General features: G+C 43.3%; 3 protein-coding genes across 3 annotated transcripts; 1 reads left to right on the top strand and 2 right to left on the bottom strand.

The window, feature by feature from the left end:
* The first annotated feature begins 38 nt into the window (after positions 1 to 38).
* LOC147416743 (eukaryotic initiation factor 4A-III homolog B-like) lies at positions 39 to 1,260 on the top strand. Its single transcript, XM_086508102.1, has 6 exons — positions 39 to 182; positions 282 to 473; positions 555 to 577; positions 646 to 674; positions 756 to 907; positions 1,035 to 1,260. The coding sequence occupies exons 1-6, from the start codon at positions 39 to 41 to the stop codon at positions 1,149 to 1,151; spliced, it is 657 nt and encodes a 218-aa protein (XP_086364228.1). The 3' UTR covers positions 1,152 to 1,260.
* Positions 1,261 to 6,533: 5,273 nt separating this feature from the next.
* LOC147416744 (uncharacterized) lies at positions 6,534 to 6,797 on the bottom strand. Its single transcript, XM_086508104.1, has one exon. It carries the CDS (start codon positions 6,795 to 6,797, stop codon positions 6,534 to 6,536), a length of 264 nt encoding a protein of 87 aa, XP_086364230.1.
* An 835-nt stretch (positions 6,798 to 7,632) lies between these two features.
* On the bottom strand, positions 7,633 to 8,031 carry LOC147416745 (uncharacterized). Its single transcript, XM_086508103.1, has one exon. It carries the CDS (start codon positions 8,029 to 8,031, stop codon positions 7,633 to 7,635), a length of 399 nt encoding a protein of 132 aa, XP_086364229.1.
* Between the last annotated feature and the right edge of the window lie 8,009 nt (positions 8,032 to 16,040).

Raw genomic sequence — 16,040 nt, forward strand, 5'->3', positions numbered from 1 at the left:
TCTCAGACAGAGAAAGTTATATTATAAATCGCGAATTTATGAATGTGCAAGTTCATACTTGCATAGGTGCTAAAAACATTGGGAAGGATATCAAAAAGCTTGAGCATGGTGTCCATGTTGTTTCTGGAACTCCGGGAAGGGTTTTTGACATGATAAAGAGGATGACTTTACGTACAGGAGCGGTAAAGCTTCTTGTTCTCGTAAGTGGCCAGTTCGATTGTTTTTACAGTAACATATTCATGTGTCGAATACTAAAATTGACATTTTCTACCTTCGTGTAGGATGAACCAGATGAAATGCTGAGCAGAAGACGTTTCAAGGACCAGATTTTTGATGTCTATAGATATTTGCCATCCAATCGACACGTGGTTCTCTTATCTGCTACCTTGCCACATGAAATTTTGGAGATGACCAACAAAGTTATGACACATCGAACTCGCATTCTTGTTGAGCGCGATCAGTTGGCTCTTGAGGTAGGCTCTTGTGTGACGCTCCTGTGCCATGTCCTTTCTTGTAAATGCAAGATGTCATGCTAACCTTGCTTAATATTTCAGGGCATCAAACAATTTTTTGTTGCGTTTGAAAAAGAAGACTGGAAATTTGATACACTTTGTGATCTCTATGAAACACTCAATATCAATCAAGCTGTGATCTTCTGCAATACAAAAAAGAAGGTTTAATGACATTTTCTATGTATTGCAAATTAAGTGAATCATCAAGCACAATTTTTTATTAACCCTCTTGATTGTTGTTAGGTGGAATGGCTTACAGAGAGGATGCGGTTCAACAATTTTACAGTGTCCTTCATGCATGCTGGCATGCCTCAGAAAGAAAGAGATACAATCTTGTCCGACTTTCGAGCAGTATCACTACCGATCTTTGGGCTCGAGGTTTAGACGTGCAACAGGTACTTGCTGCTTGGTCAATGCTAACTAGCTAGATTTCATGCAGTGTTTGAGTAATTGAGTACATTGCTTGAGTAGTGTCTGATGTTTGTCCACTGGCTGACGTAAATGCATGTTTTGCTTATGTAGGTTTCATTGGCTATCAACTATGACCTTCCAAACAATCGTGAACTGTACATACACCGGATAGGTCGTTCTGGTCGATTTGGACGCAAGGTTGGTCGCTGCAAATGTGTTGTTTGGTAGCCAAACATTTTGAATGCATGGAATATTGCAATCTAACGTCTTTTGACTACTTTGCATTTTGTGCCAGGGTGTTTCCATCAACTTTGTCAGGGGTGACGACATAAGGATACTTCGGGACATAGAGAACTATTACAGTATGCAGTAGGGAAATGGCATAACCAATCTACCACACTTGGGTGATAGAAAGGTTATACCAATTTCATATTTTATTAGCACGCGCGCACACACACACACCCGAGAAAAGAGAGTTTTAACGTCGTAGGAAACTATCCCAAGGACCTTAAAGATCCAGCAGACGAGGAGTTGAACTCAAGACCTGTTATTCAAGAGCTTTAGAGAGAGAGTACGAACTTCCCTAATGATCTGTGCGGAGTGTATCATCCTGTCCTCGTCGCCATCTTCCCTTGCTGCAACCTGCACCGTTTTGTTTTTGTTTTTGCTGTTTCTTCTCTACACAGGTTTCTTCTTTCAATTCCTTGTTTGTTGCTTGTTTGCTTGCGAATTTGTTTGCAGTTTTGTTGGCATCACAATTTTTAAGAGCGACTCATATGTAAAGTTTGACTCATTCGTAAGAAGACTGATTGTCTTGAGACAGAAGACAACAAATTATCACAAAGATTTAGACAGTAGATACGACACATGGCAAAGGCCAGTATTGGGGTACTTCTCCTTGGAAGGTGGGTTTCTCTCTTTGGTTGAGGCGGTTTATTGCCGTAGATGGAGAGGTCATGGAGTCTCCTTGGAGGTGGTTTATTGATTTTATCCCAGGTGACGTTTGTGTAGATCACGCTTCTTGACTCCAATTGATCATTACCTGCAACAGTACTCTTTGAGCTTTTGTTTAAACAGTACTCTAAGTTTGGGTGCAGTCATACTCTCCCTTTAAAAACAAACAAAAAAAAAGTGTGCAGGCTATAAATATGTGCAAATGAAAGCAATGTGCAAAGTATTGGCCAGATCTGGTTGCGAAGGAAACCGTTGGGTAGCATTTATCCTCTAGCGGTGTAGAAGCATGCTAAGGTGTGCCATTAAATCAAGCTAGATAGTCAAATTTCTGCATCCAGCAAAATTCATGTAAAGGATTCTAAAGTTTTGCCTAGGCTAGCTTTTTAAATTTTACTCATGAGTCATCAGGATCTTTTGCATGATATGTAACATAATGGGATACACCATGTGATAAGCATGAAAAGTACAAGCTAGTAAGGAGCCTAGCTAGCTCTGTCTGTCGAGGACAAGCTTTTTAGTACCACCTTATGCTGTGTCCACCCAGCTTGAAATGACCAAATTCCTTAGGTATTGTAGCGAGGTGGTTGTTACCTTGATTGTCTGAGAGAAGTATAGGTATGCAACCTCTCTCTCTCTCTCATCACACACACACACAGAAAACATTACATTTTAGGATAGGATGCAGTAACACCCCTTTGTGTGTTAGGCATGACAACATGACTAAGTTTTCTATCGATGGCATTCAAGCGATTAATTGGAATTTTGAAGGTCTTTATCTCAGACCTTAAATCTGTTACATGTGCTTTCAAAGCTTCAACTTGCTCCTTCTGTTCTTTAAAGGTCTTAATCTCAAACCCCAAACCTACAACATGTGTTTTCAACGCTTCAACTTGGTCCTTGTGGTTTTTGAAGCATAAAGACAATTGTTGCACAACTTCATGCTCGAAATTTTTCATGAATGTATAGAGTTTATGTTGATTGATTTCTAAACGTGTAATTTCATCCTTAATACCCTGCAATGCTATAATCACATCTACTCAAAAGGTGATGTAGTCTTCTTCACCTTGAACTTGTTTGCAAATCTTATGTAAGAAGTTTTTGCACGTTGCATTCACAAAATCCATGAATAATTTGTAAACGCTTTGAAGGACCCTTCATTAGGAGATTTCGGAGGTCTTTTGGAGGGCCTTTTAGAAGAGAGGAAAAAGCGCTCCTTCGATGAAAGAAGATCTTACGTTATGTATAAAAATAGATTGATATTAAGAAAAATATAAAAAAAGGTGTCAGTGGTCCTTGAAAACGGGTGTCGTTTTTTTCAATACGAATGTCTTTTTCATGAGGTAGACGGCACTCATTTAATATGGCTTTTGTCATCATTGAAATTTTAAAAAATCACAAAACTGTCAATTGGTGTTGGAATTTGAAGTTTTTGACACCGTCAATGCGTTCGGAATGTCCATAAAACCTAAAAAACGTCGATTACTTGTCTCAATCTGACACCCGGAGAAAAAGAAATCGTCAAAAAACCTTTAAAAAAGGGATTTTGGATTATGGCGGACGAGGGACCTTCTGAAGAATTTTAGATAATGTGCCGTGATCCAACTTTTTAATTTTTTGTCTCATGGCGTGCGGAGGGCTATTTGGAATTTTCCAGATGGACCCTCTCGCACCGTGAAGCAAAATCTCATTTTTAGGGGTATTTTGACAACTTCTCTGTGTCTGGCTGTCAGATTGAGGCAAGTAGATAGACATTTTTAAAGTTTTTGGTCATTTTGTATGCATTGACAGTATCAAAAACTTTAAATTCTAACATAAACTGATAATTTTGTGATTTTTTTAATTTCAATGATGACAAAAGCTATAGTGAATGAGCATTGTGTACTTCATGAAAACGACACAAACATTGAATTAAAAAGTGACCGTTTTCAAGGGTTTTGAAAAGTTAGGTTCATTTTTTAGAGTGTTCAGTTGTCTTTTTGGACGTACGCAACAAGTCCAAGTATATTTTAAGAACATTTTCTAGAGAGAGAAATAGAATTTCTTAGGAGGCCCTCCAAATGACCTCCGAAGTCTCATAATGGCAATTCAATTGTCCCCTTGATCTTGCCAACTGCTTTGCCGCTCGCATGCTATTGCACTCTGGAGGTGTATGCATGATGACTTCATTTAACGATCATGATCTCCTTGAGAAACATTTTCAGAGTGAGAAGAAGACGCATCAATTAATTGCAATTGATCATGAAAATGCATGTTAGTACCAAGATAGATGGTTACTTATAAGTAGAAACAAATTACGATGTAGTGGAACAACCAAGGTCTAGAGAGAGAGAGAGAGAGAGAGAGAGAGAGAGAGAGAGAGAGAGAGAGAGAGAGAGTTGCACTCGTCATTGCAAGTTTCAAAAGAGAAAGAGATTTGTGACTACCTAGTCATATGAGAGAGAGAGAGAGAGAGAGAGACAGAGAGAGAGAGTGAGAGAGAGAGAGAGAAACTTGTCATTGATAGTCATTAGAGATGCATAGAACTTAGAGGTGTCTTAGAATATGAGTCACACATGAACAATAATTTTAGGTTGAGACATGTATAAGCCGTTTTTACATCTCTCTCTCTCTCTCGTTTGAGAGTCCTACAAATATCATACCCTACTTGAGTGCACAAATTTTGATTACATTCAGACTTGCTTCCCTAACATTTTCACTCTGAACCACTTCTTACATACCTCTGTGCTAGCTATTTCTGGACTCTTAGTTGCCATCCTCATATCCGCAACCGTGAAGCATCAAGAGACGTTTACCAGCTCAACATACAGCATGTGACATGTTTCATTTAGTCTCATGGGCTATATTTGACCTTTGAGGGGGATAATGTGATCTCTCTCTCTCTCTCTCTCTCTCTCTCTCTCTCTCTCTCTCTCTCTCTCTGCACGCGCGCACGCACGCGTGCACACACACACACACACTCACATCAGAGCCGGTTCAATGTAGGAGTTGTTGACATGTGCCACCCACTTTAGAGTTCCAACCTAGAGGAGTAGGGTCCATAGGTAAAGTTGGGTGATCTTGAGAACACCCACAATTTCCTCCATGGTCACTGCACCCTAGTTCCAAGTGTAAAATTAGAAAAGGAGAAAAAAAAACAAATGAGACATTGGTGTCCAGAAAGGTAATAAGAAGAAATATAGCATCATCATTGCCAGACATGTGCTTGTTTTACTACACAATCTACTAAGTGTAGCTGGAATCAATTGGATCAATTCCTTATAGGAGATTAGGAGAAGAAGGTGGGGGACAAAGTTTGGTACTTATGCAGGTCAGTTGTGAGGTGCGATCGGGCAGAAGCTCAACCTGTATAATCCACGAAGGCCTGTATGCCATATCGAGGAATGCATGCCTGCTTGTCATCATAATAAGGTAGATAGCATGGCACTCTGGTGCAAGGATTAATACATGTATAAGGTAGAAGGGGCTAGATTAGTGCATGCCATAGTACGCGATAGCTAGCAATGTTTGCCACTTCTATTGTGATTGGGAATAGGTAATGTATTTTGTGTGTTTGAGAGATCTCTCTCAAGTAATTAGAAGACATTCAACATCATCATTGCCAGACATGTGCTTGTTTCACTACACAATCTATTGAGTGTAGATGGAATCAATTGGATTCAATAATTCAATTCCTTATAGGAGATTAGGAGAAGAACGTGGGGGCAAAGTTTCGAAATTATGAATGTCAATTGTGATGTGCAATCGGGCAAGAGCTCAAGCTGTATAATTTCACGAAGCCTTGCATGCGATATTGAGGAATGCATGCCTGTTTGTCATCATAATAAGGTAGATATCATAGCACTCTATTGCGAGGATTACTACAAATATAAGGTAGGAGGGGCTACATTAGTGCATTACATAGTGTGTTTGAGATCTCTCTCTCTCTCTCTCTCTCTCTCTCTCCCTCTCCCTCTCTCTCATGTCATGTAACCAAGCGATTAGCGATGAACTCTCTAATAGATTCGCCCATGAGTTATGTCTTAATTGCAAGAGCTAGACGCAGGAGCATAAAGCGCTGTGAAGGGCGACCGATGAGCTCTCCCTTTGCGCATGCCCTGAAGCCTCTAGTTAGCATTCCTCCAAGGAGGTGCAGCCTTCTAATCAATGTAGCCACCTCCTCACCATCCATGTCCAACATCCCCCCAGGTGCTCTCCCTTTAGGACAATATGCGGGCGCATCGCATGCACTTCGACACAGCCCCAGCAAAAACTGAGCACAATGAAAATTGAAATAATGCAAGCAAACTGCAACAGTAGCTCGAGGTTTTGCATGTCAACAAAAAAGTTTAGCTGTGCGCAGGCAACAGTGCTCAATGGAAGAGGAGAGGCAGGTTGCATGTGAAACAGAGTTGGGACGTTCTTCACAGATAAAAGATGTGCTCAAATATGAAATTTGCAGCTGGCGGCCCCTTGCGAGGTTGATGGGTCTATCTCTCTCTCTCTCTAGTTTGCACATGCCTTGAAGCCTCTAATTAGCATTCAACGCTGATGGCTTAGCATTCAACGCTGGTGGTTGAGGTTTTTCTCGAGGGCAGCCAATCAACTGCAGGTCAGTCTCACTGCACGTTCCGACTCGGCTGTTGGAGCATTACCCTGGCTATCAGGAGCATGCACACGTCAAAGTTGCGAGAAGAAATAAAGTTTCGCTATTGCCATGCAGCTATTCCGCCTTGGTCTCCCACTCCAATCTGTAGCGTCCACCCCGGCCATCTCTGGTCTCTTGTACCCATCCCGCCTCACCTCGCAATTGCCAAAGCCCTCAAGTGTTGTGTAGCAAATGACTCCATTCGCATGCTTTCCAGTCGCAAGCCCTGCTCTCTTATACCCACCGCCGGATTTACGCCTCCGAGACTCTTTCTCCGCCTGCAAGCTGATACTCATGTGGGAATGAAAGGACAGAGGCCTCCCACTATTAGAGGCGCAGAGGGTGTGTGTTATGTGGGAGATTCCATTAGTGTGTGTGTGTGTGTGCTATACAGAGAAGGAGAAGAGAGAGAGGTAGAGAGAGAGAGAGACAATACTACATGCAGATAGGTGGTTAGGTGGGTATTGAATTGTGATGATATGTGTGGATACATAGGGTAGTTAAATAGGATGATGATGAGTGATATGAATGGGTGCTCATTCCCTTTGGGTTCTCTAGGCATGAGAGCTGGCATATTTTTATTTTATTCCAACATCCTCCCTCAACTGAATGCCGAGAGAGAGAGATGCTGATTACATCTCAATCCTAATACAAGTGCATGTAGGAGTGTCTATATGAGATGGTTGTGCTTTCTGTTTTTGTGATTTCTTTGCAATTAGTGCAAGAAGGAGAAAACAAATGTTATCGGGGATCAATCAAGAAAGTGTTGAAGGTAAAAATTTGATGGTGAGTTTTCATATTTCATCGTGGCTTCAGATGCATCAAGCACTTGAGAGAAAGCTTTGAGTATCGTGGATGAAGAGCTACACTTATTCCCCCCTTTCGTACACGACACAAGCCAAAAAAAATGATCAATTGTGCTAGCCGCATACATTCAGTAGCAAGGAGGCACGTCAGTGAAACCAAGGAAGCATTGTCCATTTTATTTCCGAAGAACTGTTCTTGTTCAGGTGCTTCATCCGTATCCTTGACCATCGAAAGACCGATTGCATCAGCAAATGGATCGTCATGCCAGTGATATTGAGTTCAAAAATTGCGGCACAAGGTTGGTTTTCGATTGTGAGAAGCACGCTAGCAATATTTGCAGAAGGGGACTCTGTCATAGCATTCGAAAACATCCAGCTTAGAGATTTGTAATGCCACATTTGCATTGAGGCCATCATCGATAGCTCCTTGGAGACAGCTACCGTATATGCCATCGTCTTGTGTGTAACCGTACTCTAACTGGTTCATCTGCAAATCAGAGGTGTTATCATTCTCTGTAAGGTTAGCCAAGGAAGTGGCTATGAGGTCATCACCTCTGGTGACTTGCAGGGGTACAGATCTACAGGAATGCAGACCTATTGTAGTCATGTCATGGCCATCATCAATAGTGACGGCATCTTTGATTGCATGCTGGACAACAGGTGACGTTGCAGGAGCAATTGCGGCAGCAAGGTCGACCCCATTTTCTTGATTTTCGTCCTCCATCAGGCATTCAACAAGGTTGGTGATAATTTCTCCCTCATCATGGGTTGCAATCGGGAAAACTTCATCTGCATGTCTGGCATCATCATCATTGGTGGCATCTGTGGCTACATCAGGGTTGACGGCAGCGTAGCTTGCAGGGTTGGTGTCAATTGTGGTTGCCACAATGGCTGCAAAGTTGGAGGTTGCACAAGCGGCAAATAAGAAATTGGCCGCATCAATTGTTGTGGCAGCATTGACGTTGGAGACGGTGAATGGGGGAACACACCTAGCACAAACAAAAGGGCCTCTCTATAGCTCAGGGTATTCACAACACCCCTATCCTCTCAAAAAACACCTTCAAAGAAACACTTTATACTAGTAGACTACCGTCTGCTCAATTGCCACTGCTCACACACTCTACAAACCACCACGCGAGATACACCTACTACCACTACCTGTCTCCACCCTTACACACGCACATAGACACTCAATCTCACTCTCTCACACAAAACATCGTCGGTCCGGGGGGGGGGCACATACTTCCACACAGCCGGCACCAAGGAGAAACATGAAAGCGGGAGAAAGAGAAGGGGGGAAGCAGAAACAACAGCACGGGAGGCAACTGTGGCTTGATTGCACTTAAAAAAATATATGCACGGGCTTGCACTGCCATCAGCATGGCCATTTTCAAGCAAAAAATACAAAGGGGCTAGCTTGCTAGAGAACTCAACTTTGCAGGCTTCAAACGGCACTTTAAAAGGCCAAGAAAAAGCCCTTTTTTTAATCTAAATTTGACTTTTATAGGGGGGGGCTTTAATTTGGGAATTTACAATTTAATTGGTCCACTTGGCATCTTGAATTGTCATTTTTGGGAAAGAGGACACCGCCTTGCTCTATCTCTCTCTTCTTCACTCTTTGCACTTGGGGGAGGGGGGGGGGGGGGGGGGGGGGGGGCATTAGCGATGTCGCTATTGTCCCCTAGCCTTTTTATTTTATTTTTATTTTCTCCACCTTGAATTTTACCCCTTTGGGTGGACTACTTGGCACTGCACCATTGACCCATCTTTGACCCTCTCTCTCTCTCTCTCTCTCTCTCTCTCTCTCTCTCTCTAACTCCTCTTGCTCCCTTTTGGCCTTGGCCAACTTGGCCTTGCTTTTTCCCGGACAGCCCTTGGTTTGGCTTTGGCTTGCGGCCGCCCTTGGGCTCTGCCTCTCTCTCTCTCTCTCTCTCTCTCTCTCTCTCTCTCTCTCTCTCTCTCTCTCTTACTCTACTGCCTGGCTATGGGAGCTTCCTCTTACATGGGGGAGGAGGGCAATAGCGATGTCGCTATTTCCTCTCTTCCCTTCCTCAAATTTTGGGGCCGCGGGACCACCCCTCAGTCGGGCACTACGTCATCATCGGGCTCTCTACATCCCCACCTGCGGGCGCGCGCCACCGCGCCGCCGTCCCGCTCCGCCAAAACCAACACGATCTCGCCCCACTGGGCTGCCTACGCAGCGCCAGCGGCGCTCGCGCCATAGCCCACGCAACGGGAGCTCACTCCGTCTCTTCATACTCCAACAAAAGGGCCACACCCCTGTTCTTATACCCTTCATTCAGCTGCTACGCGTTCGCATGTGGGTTCAATCTCGGCCACATGGTAGCTGCCCTTTTATCTGCACCCCCAAGGGTCATAAAAACCTTCCAAAAAGTATATAAAAAACCCTTTTTTTTGGCCCTCTTTTGGAGGCTCCCATTCATTGCTCCCGGACCCGAGCACCAAGCAAAAAAAACTCTCTGAAACTCCACATTCCCAGCCCCGACTACACTTGCCATCTCTGCATTTCGATCCCTCGGCACCCTCGAACCAAGGCCTCCAAAATGAAAAAAAATCATCTGCAACTCTTCACTGCCCACGGCTCCCAACTCCATCTTTCTGTATCCGGTTGACCAAGCATCTGATTGACGTGCTGCTGACTCGTGCCAACTCCATATGGTACATATTATCATCGAGAAGCTTGGCAAGGCCGAAAAGATGCCAGATGGCGTCTTTCCCAATGCAGTCAAGTGGGCTCAGACACGGCCCCCAGAAAATCTTCTAATGGCCATAACTTGCCATCCAGAGCCCTGATTCGCAATCGGAGAAGATAGGAATGCTTCACAACTCGAGCACTACACACGTATCCGCTCACACCTGCTTGGCCCACCTGTCCCCAGGTGCCCTGTCCGTTGGGGATCTGCTACACACGTCAACTTTAAACCGCAATATCTTGAGCATCGAGTCTCCGTTTGACGAGCCATCTAGACCGGCTTCTAGAGCACACTGAACACTACATGTTTGGACACTGACTTGGCATTTTGGTCACCTTCATTTTCCATCCCATCTGGACTATCTCGTAGCACTTTTGGCCTAAAAAAACCGCTTCAAACATACATTCCTACTACCCTTTGGCTGTTAAGGGCCTTGGTACCTGCCCTATTCTTCTGCACTGCACTCAACTGCTGCCCTTGCCTGGCATAGACCACCTGCTAGCTTGGACCAACTTTAGTTGCACCATCATTGCCCAGCCCCCTCGTCGAACATTTATGTTCGACCAAAAGCATATATACAGAACTTTGAAACTAGCATACCAAGCTGATGATTAAAAGCATTCTCAAACCATGACTGTATGTACAGGTTATGTACAAAATCTTCATCTCCTTTCTTTCACACCCTGCATGCTTTAGGTAGGTTTCCCACTCCCCTTGACTATAATTTGCTGCACTTCAAGCACTAGATCCCTCTCGAAATACTGTTTAAGCCGTACACCATTCACCATGTTCCTAAGAAGCTTGCCATTTGCTCTTACCAGTTGATAGGTCCCATTCGGAAAGGTCTTTTTCACTTTATACGGACCCGTCCACTTCTTCTTGAACATCTTCTGGAATGTGAAATCCTGATAGCTTTCGCACTTCATGAACATGTCTCCTTTCTCTATTTTCTTGTCCGACAAGTTCTGATTGAACTTGGCAACCCGCTTCTCCCTTTGCTTCACATAGTATTCTACTGCTGCTTCTCTGTCCATCTGCAAAGCCTCCAAGCTGGCTATTCGATCTTGTAGAACCCCTTGTTGAGTGGCATTGACACACCACATACCCTTTAAAGCACCTAGATGTGCATGTACTAGCAACACGGCCTCCTTACCAAATACTAGCTTGAATGGAGTGAAGTTTGTAGCCACCTTATAGGACGTTCTATATGCCCACAAACACTTCTCTAGATTTGCTTCCCACTTAGCTTCCTGCTTGTACACATACTTCGTTAACATCTTAACAATTTGACCATTAACACTCTCGAGTAGACCATTGCATTGGGGGCGATAGGGTGAGGAAAACCTATGCTGAATCTTTAACTTTTCCACTAATGCGCTCATGAGCTTGCTTCTATACCCCTGACCCCTATTAGAAACTAACACCCATGGAACACCAAAACGGCAACAGATATTATCAAACACGAATTGAGCCACTACATTAGCATTTACTTCCTTCACTGCTTTGGCCTCGACCCACCTTGTAAGGTTGTCAATGGCTACCACCACGTATTTCTTACCACTAGTAGACTTTGGGAGAGGGCCTATCGCATCCAGACCCCACTTCTTGAAGGAGCTTTGTGCGATGATGGCGCCCTGTGACTAAGCTACCGATCGTCTTTCACCTATAGTCTGACACTCGTGGCACGTCTTGCACCAGTAATGTACATCCTTCACAATGGAAGGCCACCAAAAGCCTACTGTAAGCACTCAAAACAGAACCTGGTCTTTGCCCTGGTGTCCGCTCTCTTCATGGCATTGCTCCAGCACCATTCCTATCTCCTATTTGTATAGCACCCTTCTAAGCACTCCATCATGCCCATAGTTCATGAGATCTTCACCTATCAGTCCTGTACTAAAAAAACCTTCAATCTCTTTAAGAGTCTCCCTACCTGCATAAGTGTCTTGGACCACATATAGACCTGCAACATGCACCTGTACTTTGTTGCTAGCTAACTGATCCACCTCTTGGTTCTGCTCTCTCCTCACATGCTTGAATTGAACTTCTTCAAAATACTTCAACATCTTCTTGATGGAAAAGAACCAATGCTTCAAGGAATCGCGCTTTACCGGCTACCATTGGCCTAGTAGTTGCTTGATGACTAGCAACGCATCTCCCTTCACCACTGACCTTGAAATGCCAAACTCTATGCACTACTTTAAACCCAAATGCAGAGGGAGATACTCCACCTCATTATTGGTGTGGACATGCTCTAGATCATATGCCTTCAAGAATATAGCTTTGCTGTGTGGGTCATGTATCACCACACCTCCTCTTGCCTTCTGCACTACCCTTCGATATGCTCCATCGAACCACATAGTAAAAGAATCTTCCAAGTCGGGTTCCTCCTTAGCTTCATCTTGTACCACTCTTGGATAGGCCGGCAAATCGATGGCCTTGCTGACAAGAATGTCTGCCAGGTGAGACCGACTCGTGTGATCTACCTTGAACTCGAACTCAAACTCCTGTAGCTCCAGCACCCACTTCATAATCCTCCTTCCTGACTTCAAATGTAGCACTACGTCTGGCAATAGATTATTAGCCATCAACACAAAAAACTTACGTACAATAAAATGGACTTTGAACTTCCTGCAAGCGAAGACTAGAGCCATCACCCACTGTTCCGCCTCGATGTAGGTAGCCTCTCCTGGGCTAATCACCCTTCTCTCAAAGTATATCGGCTTGTTGATTCTCCCTACCTTTTGGAGTAAAACTGCTCCAATAGAAACTGTGACCACTGTCATAGACACATAGAAGTCGTCCTCTCGATTGGGAGGACACACCGCTGGCAATTGACACGTCTTTGACTCTATCAAAAGCTTCCTGAGCTTCTCCATCCCACTCATAACCATGCACTTGCTGAGCCCTCTTTTGAAGAGGATGCACATATTGCGATAGCATCGAAAAGAAACGTGATAAATAGTTCAGCTTATGAACAAAATGAAGCCAAACCTTGAGCATTTGATGGCGGCTCTGATGGTGGCTCCATCAACACCAATGCCTTCACCTTCTCGGGATCATCCTCTATACCGTTTTGTGACATCACATGACCAACCAGCGACAACACATTTTTATTATGTTTCTTGAATTGAAAAGTGTGTATATGCATTGTATATAATGTGTTTATATTGTTTATTGTGCATTTTTTTAAAATTTGCATGCATGTTGATGTGAATATGTGTGTATGTGTGTATGCAACAAAAAGAGAATGATAGAGCACTCACATGCAGCCTATTTGAGCAAGAAACACTTGAAAAAATATCGTCAAACCTACAAAAACAAACACACACACACTATGTTACTCTCTCTCACACACACAAATGTAAATAAATCTACTACGAAACTTGTAAAGAAGCTTACGTTGTTGATGGGGAGCAATGTATGAGTGAAAATATCAAGTTCGGCAAGCGATGTGGTAGCAGATCTGAAGCAAGAGAGAAGGAGGAGGGCAAGAGAAGAAAAGGAAAACGAGTGAAATAAGTAGGAGAAACCGACCACAGGTATTGTTTTTGCCGAGCTTGCCAGTGCAGGCATCAGTTTGTGCATTGAAATGCTCGTTGAAGTAGGCGTCGATATAGGCATCTGAACCGGCCTCCGTATGTGCATCGGTATAGGCGTTGAAAATTTGTTTTTTTCTTTTTGAAATTTGATCTCTCTCTTGGGTTACCTACACATATATCGAGGCCGGCCATTGACGTCGATAATCTGACGTTAAAATTTAAGCGGTCTCTCGTAGTGATGACAATTATAACCTCTTTCTCTCCCTTGCATCCACCTTCACAGAATGCATTCCGTTGTTATTATGAAGCATTATGGGTGCAAGTGGAGCTAGCATTTTGTGTTGTGCATAGTGCGAGAATGCTTTGAAGAAGAGCTCCATAATTGTGCTCCTTGCTCAACACCTTTTCATGAAAGAGATCTCTTTGGCACCACTACGTAAAACCTTTCGGCATATGCGAAGAATGCATGGATGCAATCTCTCGGGTGAAATGTGTCATGTATTCTTCAAAAGCCTACGATACTAGAAGCAATAATAAAAATGATAAAATTAAACACCAAAAATTTGGCGTCCTATCCCACTCTTTCTTATTTGCACAACCCATTTGTTCGGGGGGTTCACCATTCAATACTCTCTATATAATGTCCATTCGCAGGGTATTAAACAAACCCCTCTTTTAACATGTGTGAATGAATAAAATGACCCCTTATTTAAGGAAATTTTTCAAAATTGAATAAAAAAACCCCTCATTTTAATGTATTTGTGTTAAAATTCTTAAATTTGTGAATTTTAAAACCCCTCCTTTCGAAATCACGTTATACATTTAACATGATTCCATAGTGCACCCCCCGAATCCATTTACAAGAGAATGAGAAAGGTTCTTGCAAAAATGTAGGCCATTTGCACATTGTTGTAAGATAGAGGTCGAAGAAACTAACATATGTGCTACCATCTAGTAAAATGTAGGCACCCTTCACTCTATCATGATGAAAATTGAAAAATGTGGGCTCCAAAGTGGCATTGAGGAAACAACACAAGGAGTACCTCCAAGGCGAGGTCGACGCTTTCTTTAACGAAGGGCTTTCTGGCTCATCACAAGGCAGGCCATCCCCAAGCTTGGAGGGTGTAGGTAGAAGACGAGGGGTTCCACTTGTAAAACATGTTTGACTGTGTTTTGCTATAACGGGATGAATTGCCTGCCTCAGTTTGTGAGAGCCAATCCAAAACGTGATGGATGGATGCCATGGAGGTTGCTCTTGTGGGCATATGCTAAGTCTGAGAAAGTCGTATCCATGCCGTGATAGAAGATGTCGTCCATGTTTGGCCGCTCATCTCTCACGGTGCTCACTAGTTCCTTTACGTGGAGGCGCATGCATAACTCTAGGATGGTGCTTCCTCTTCGTAGTTTCATGTTTATCCACATAGCCATTGTTTCATGTTTCAATATCATTTTTTAAATACTTTTTTGAAATTTTAAATAATGTTCTTTAATTTTTATTTACTAGCAAAACAGAGAGAAACACCAAAATTTGAATGTTTTAGTGCTAAAGTGGAGTTCGATAATCAGTGCGGCAATAATCGCGGTAATACACGCTGTAATATGAGCAATAATATCTATGGTAATACTTGAAATACAAAAAAATACCCCCTGTCCCCCTCTCTCTTCTTTGGCTAGCCCATTTTAGACTCTCTCTACAAACCGCGAAAAAATGTCACGGCAAACTTTTTGTGATTTTCATAGAGTCAATACTTTGAAAGCTTAGGTGTTTAGCTCGAGAAGGGATTTTACGTCACGTGGTCCTCTAAATTCGGACTTCCTTGATAGAGTAGTATATAAGTATAGATACTCTTAGTTTCATGTAATTCGAGCCAACCAACAGTGACAACCATATCAACTTTCCACTGCATAGTTTTCAAACTATGCCGGTTTCTGACAGTTACCCCCCGTCTCTCTCTCTCTCTCCCCCTCTCCTGTCTGCGCCCCTCTCTCTCTCTCTCTCTCTCTCTCTCTCTCTCTCTCTCTCTCTCTCCTCCATTTTTGAGCAACCGTACCTGCCTCGCGTCAGATCTGTCGAGGCTTAGACAAAACTAACTAGGGTAAAGGGGCCATATTAATCATCTTTACCTTGGGGCTGGGTGGATTTCGTCTACGTTACTCCGTTTTGAGAAAGGAGGGGCGCGATTGATAGCGGCATGAAAGATCTACTTGCAGCATAAGCATCGACGTAATCGTCACTTCACAATTGAAAATCTAGTCCAAATAATGATGTCGTGCTTAACAAAAAAGAGGTCGAGTTGCGAAACCGGCCATACCCAGTTTTACGACTTCGCTGCCAATGCACATCGAGCGCGGATCCAACGGCGAAGGATTCCTTCCTAGCTGGGCTAACCGTTTGGAACCCACGTTCAGTTGTCCTAAAGGTGGTGCTTGTGTATTGTTAAATTAAGGGTAGACAGGTCCATTCATTGGGACCGGTCTCG

The sequence above is a fragment of the Adiantum capillus-veneris genome, unplaced genomic scaffold (assembly GCF_014529385.1).
Source record: "Adiantum capillus-veneris isolate H3 unplaced genomic scaffold, ASM1452938v2 Hic_scaffold_528, whole genome shotgun sequence".
Taxonomy (NCBI): Eukaryota; Viridiplantae; Streptophyta; class Polypodiopsida; order Polypodiales; family Pteridaceae; genus Adiantum; species Adiantum capillus-veneris.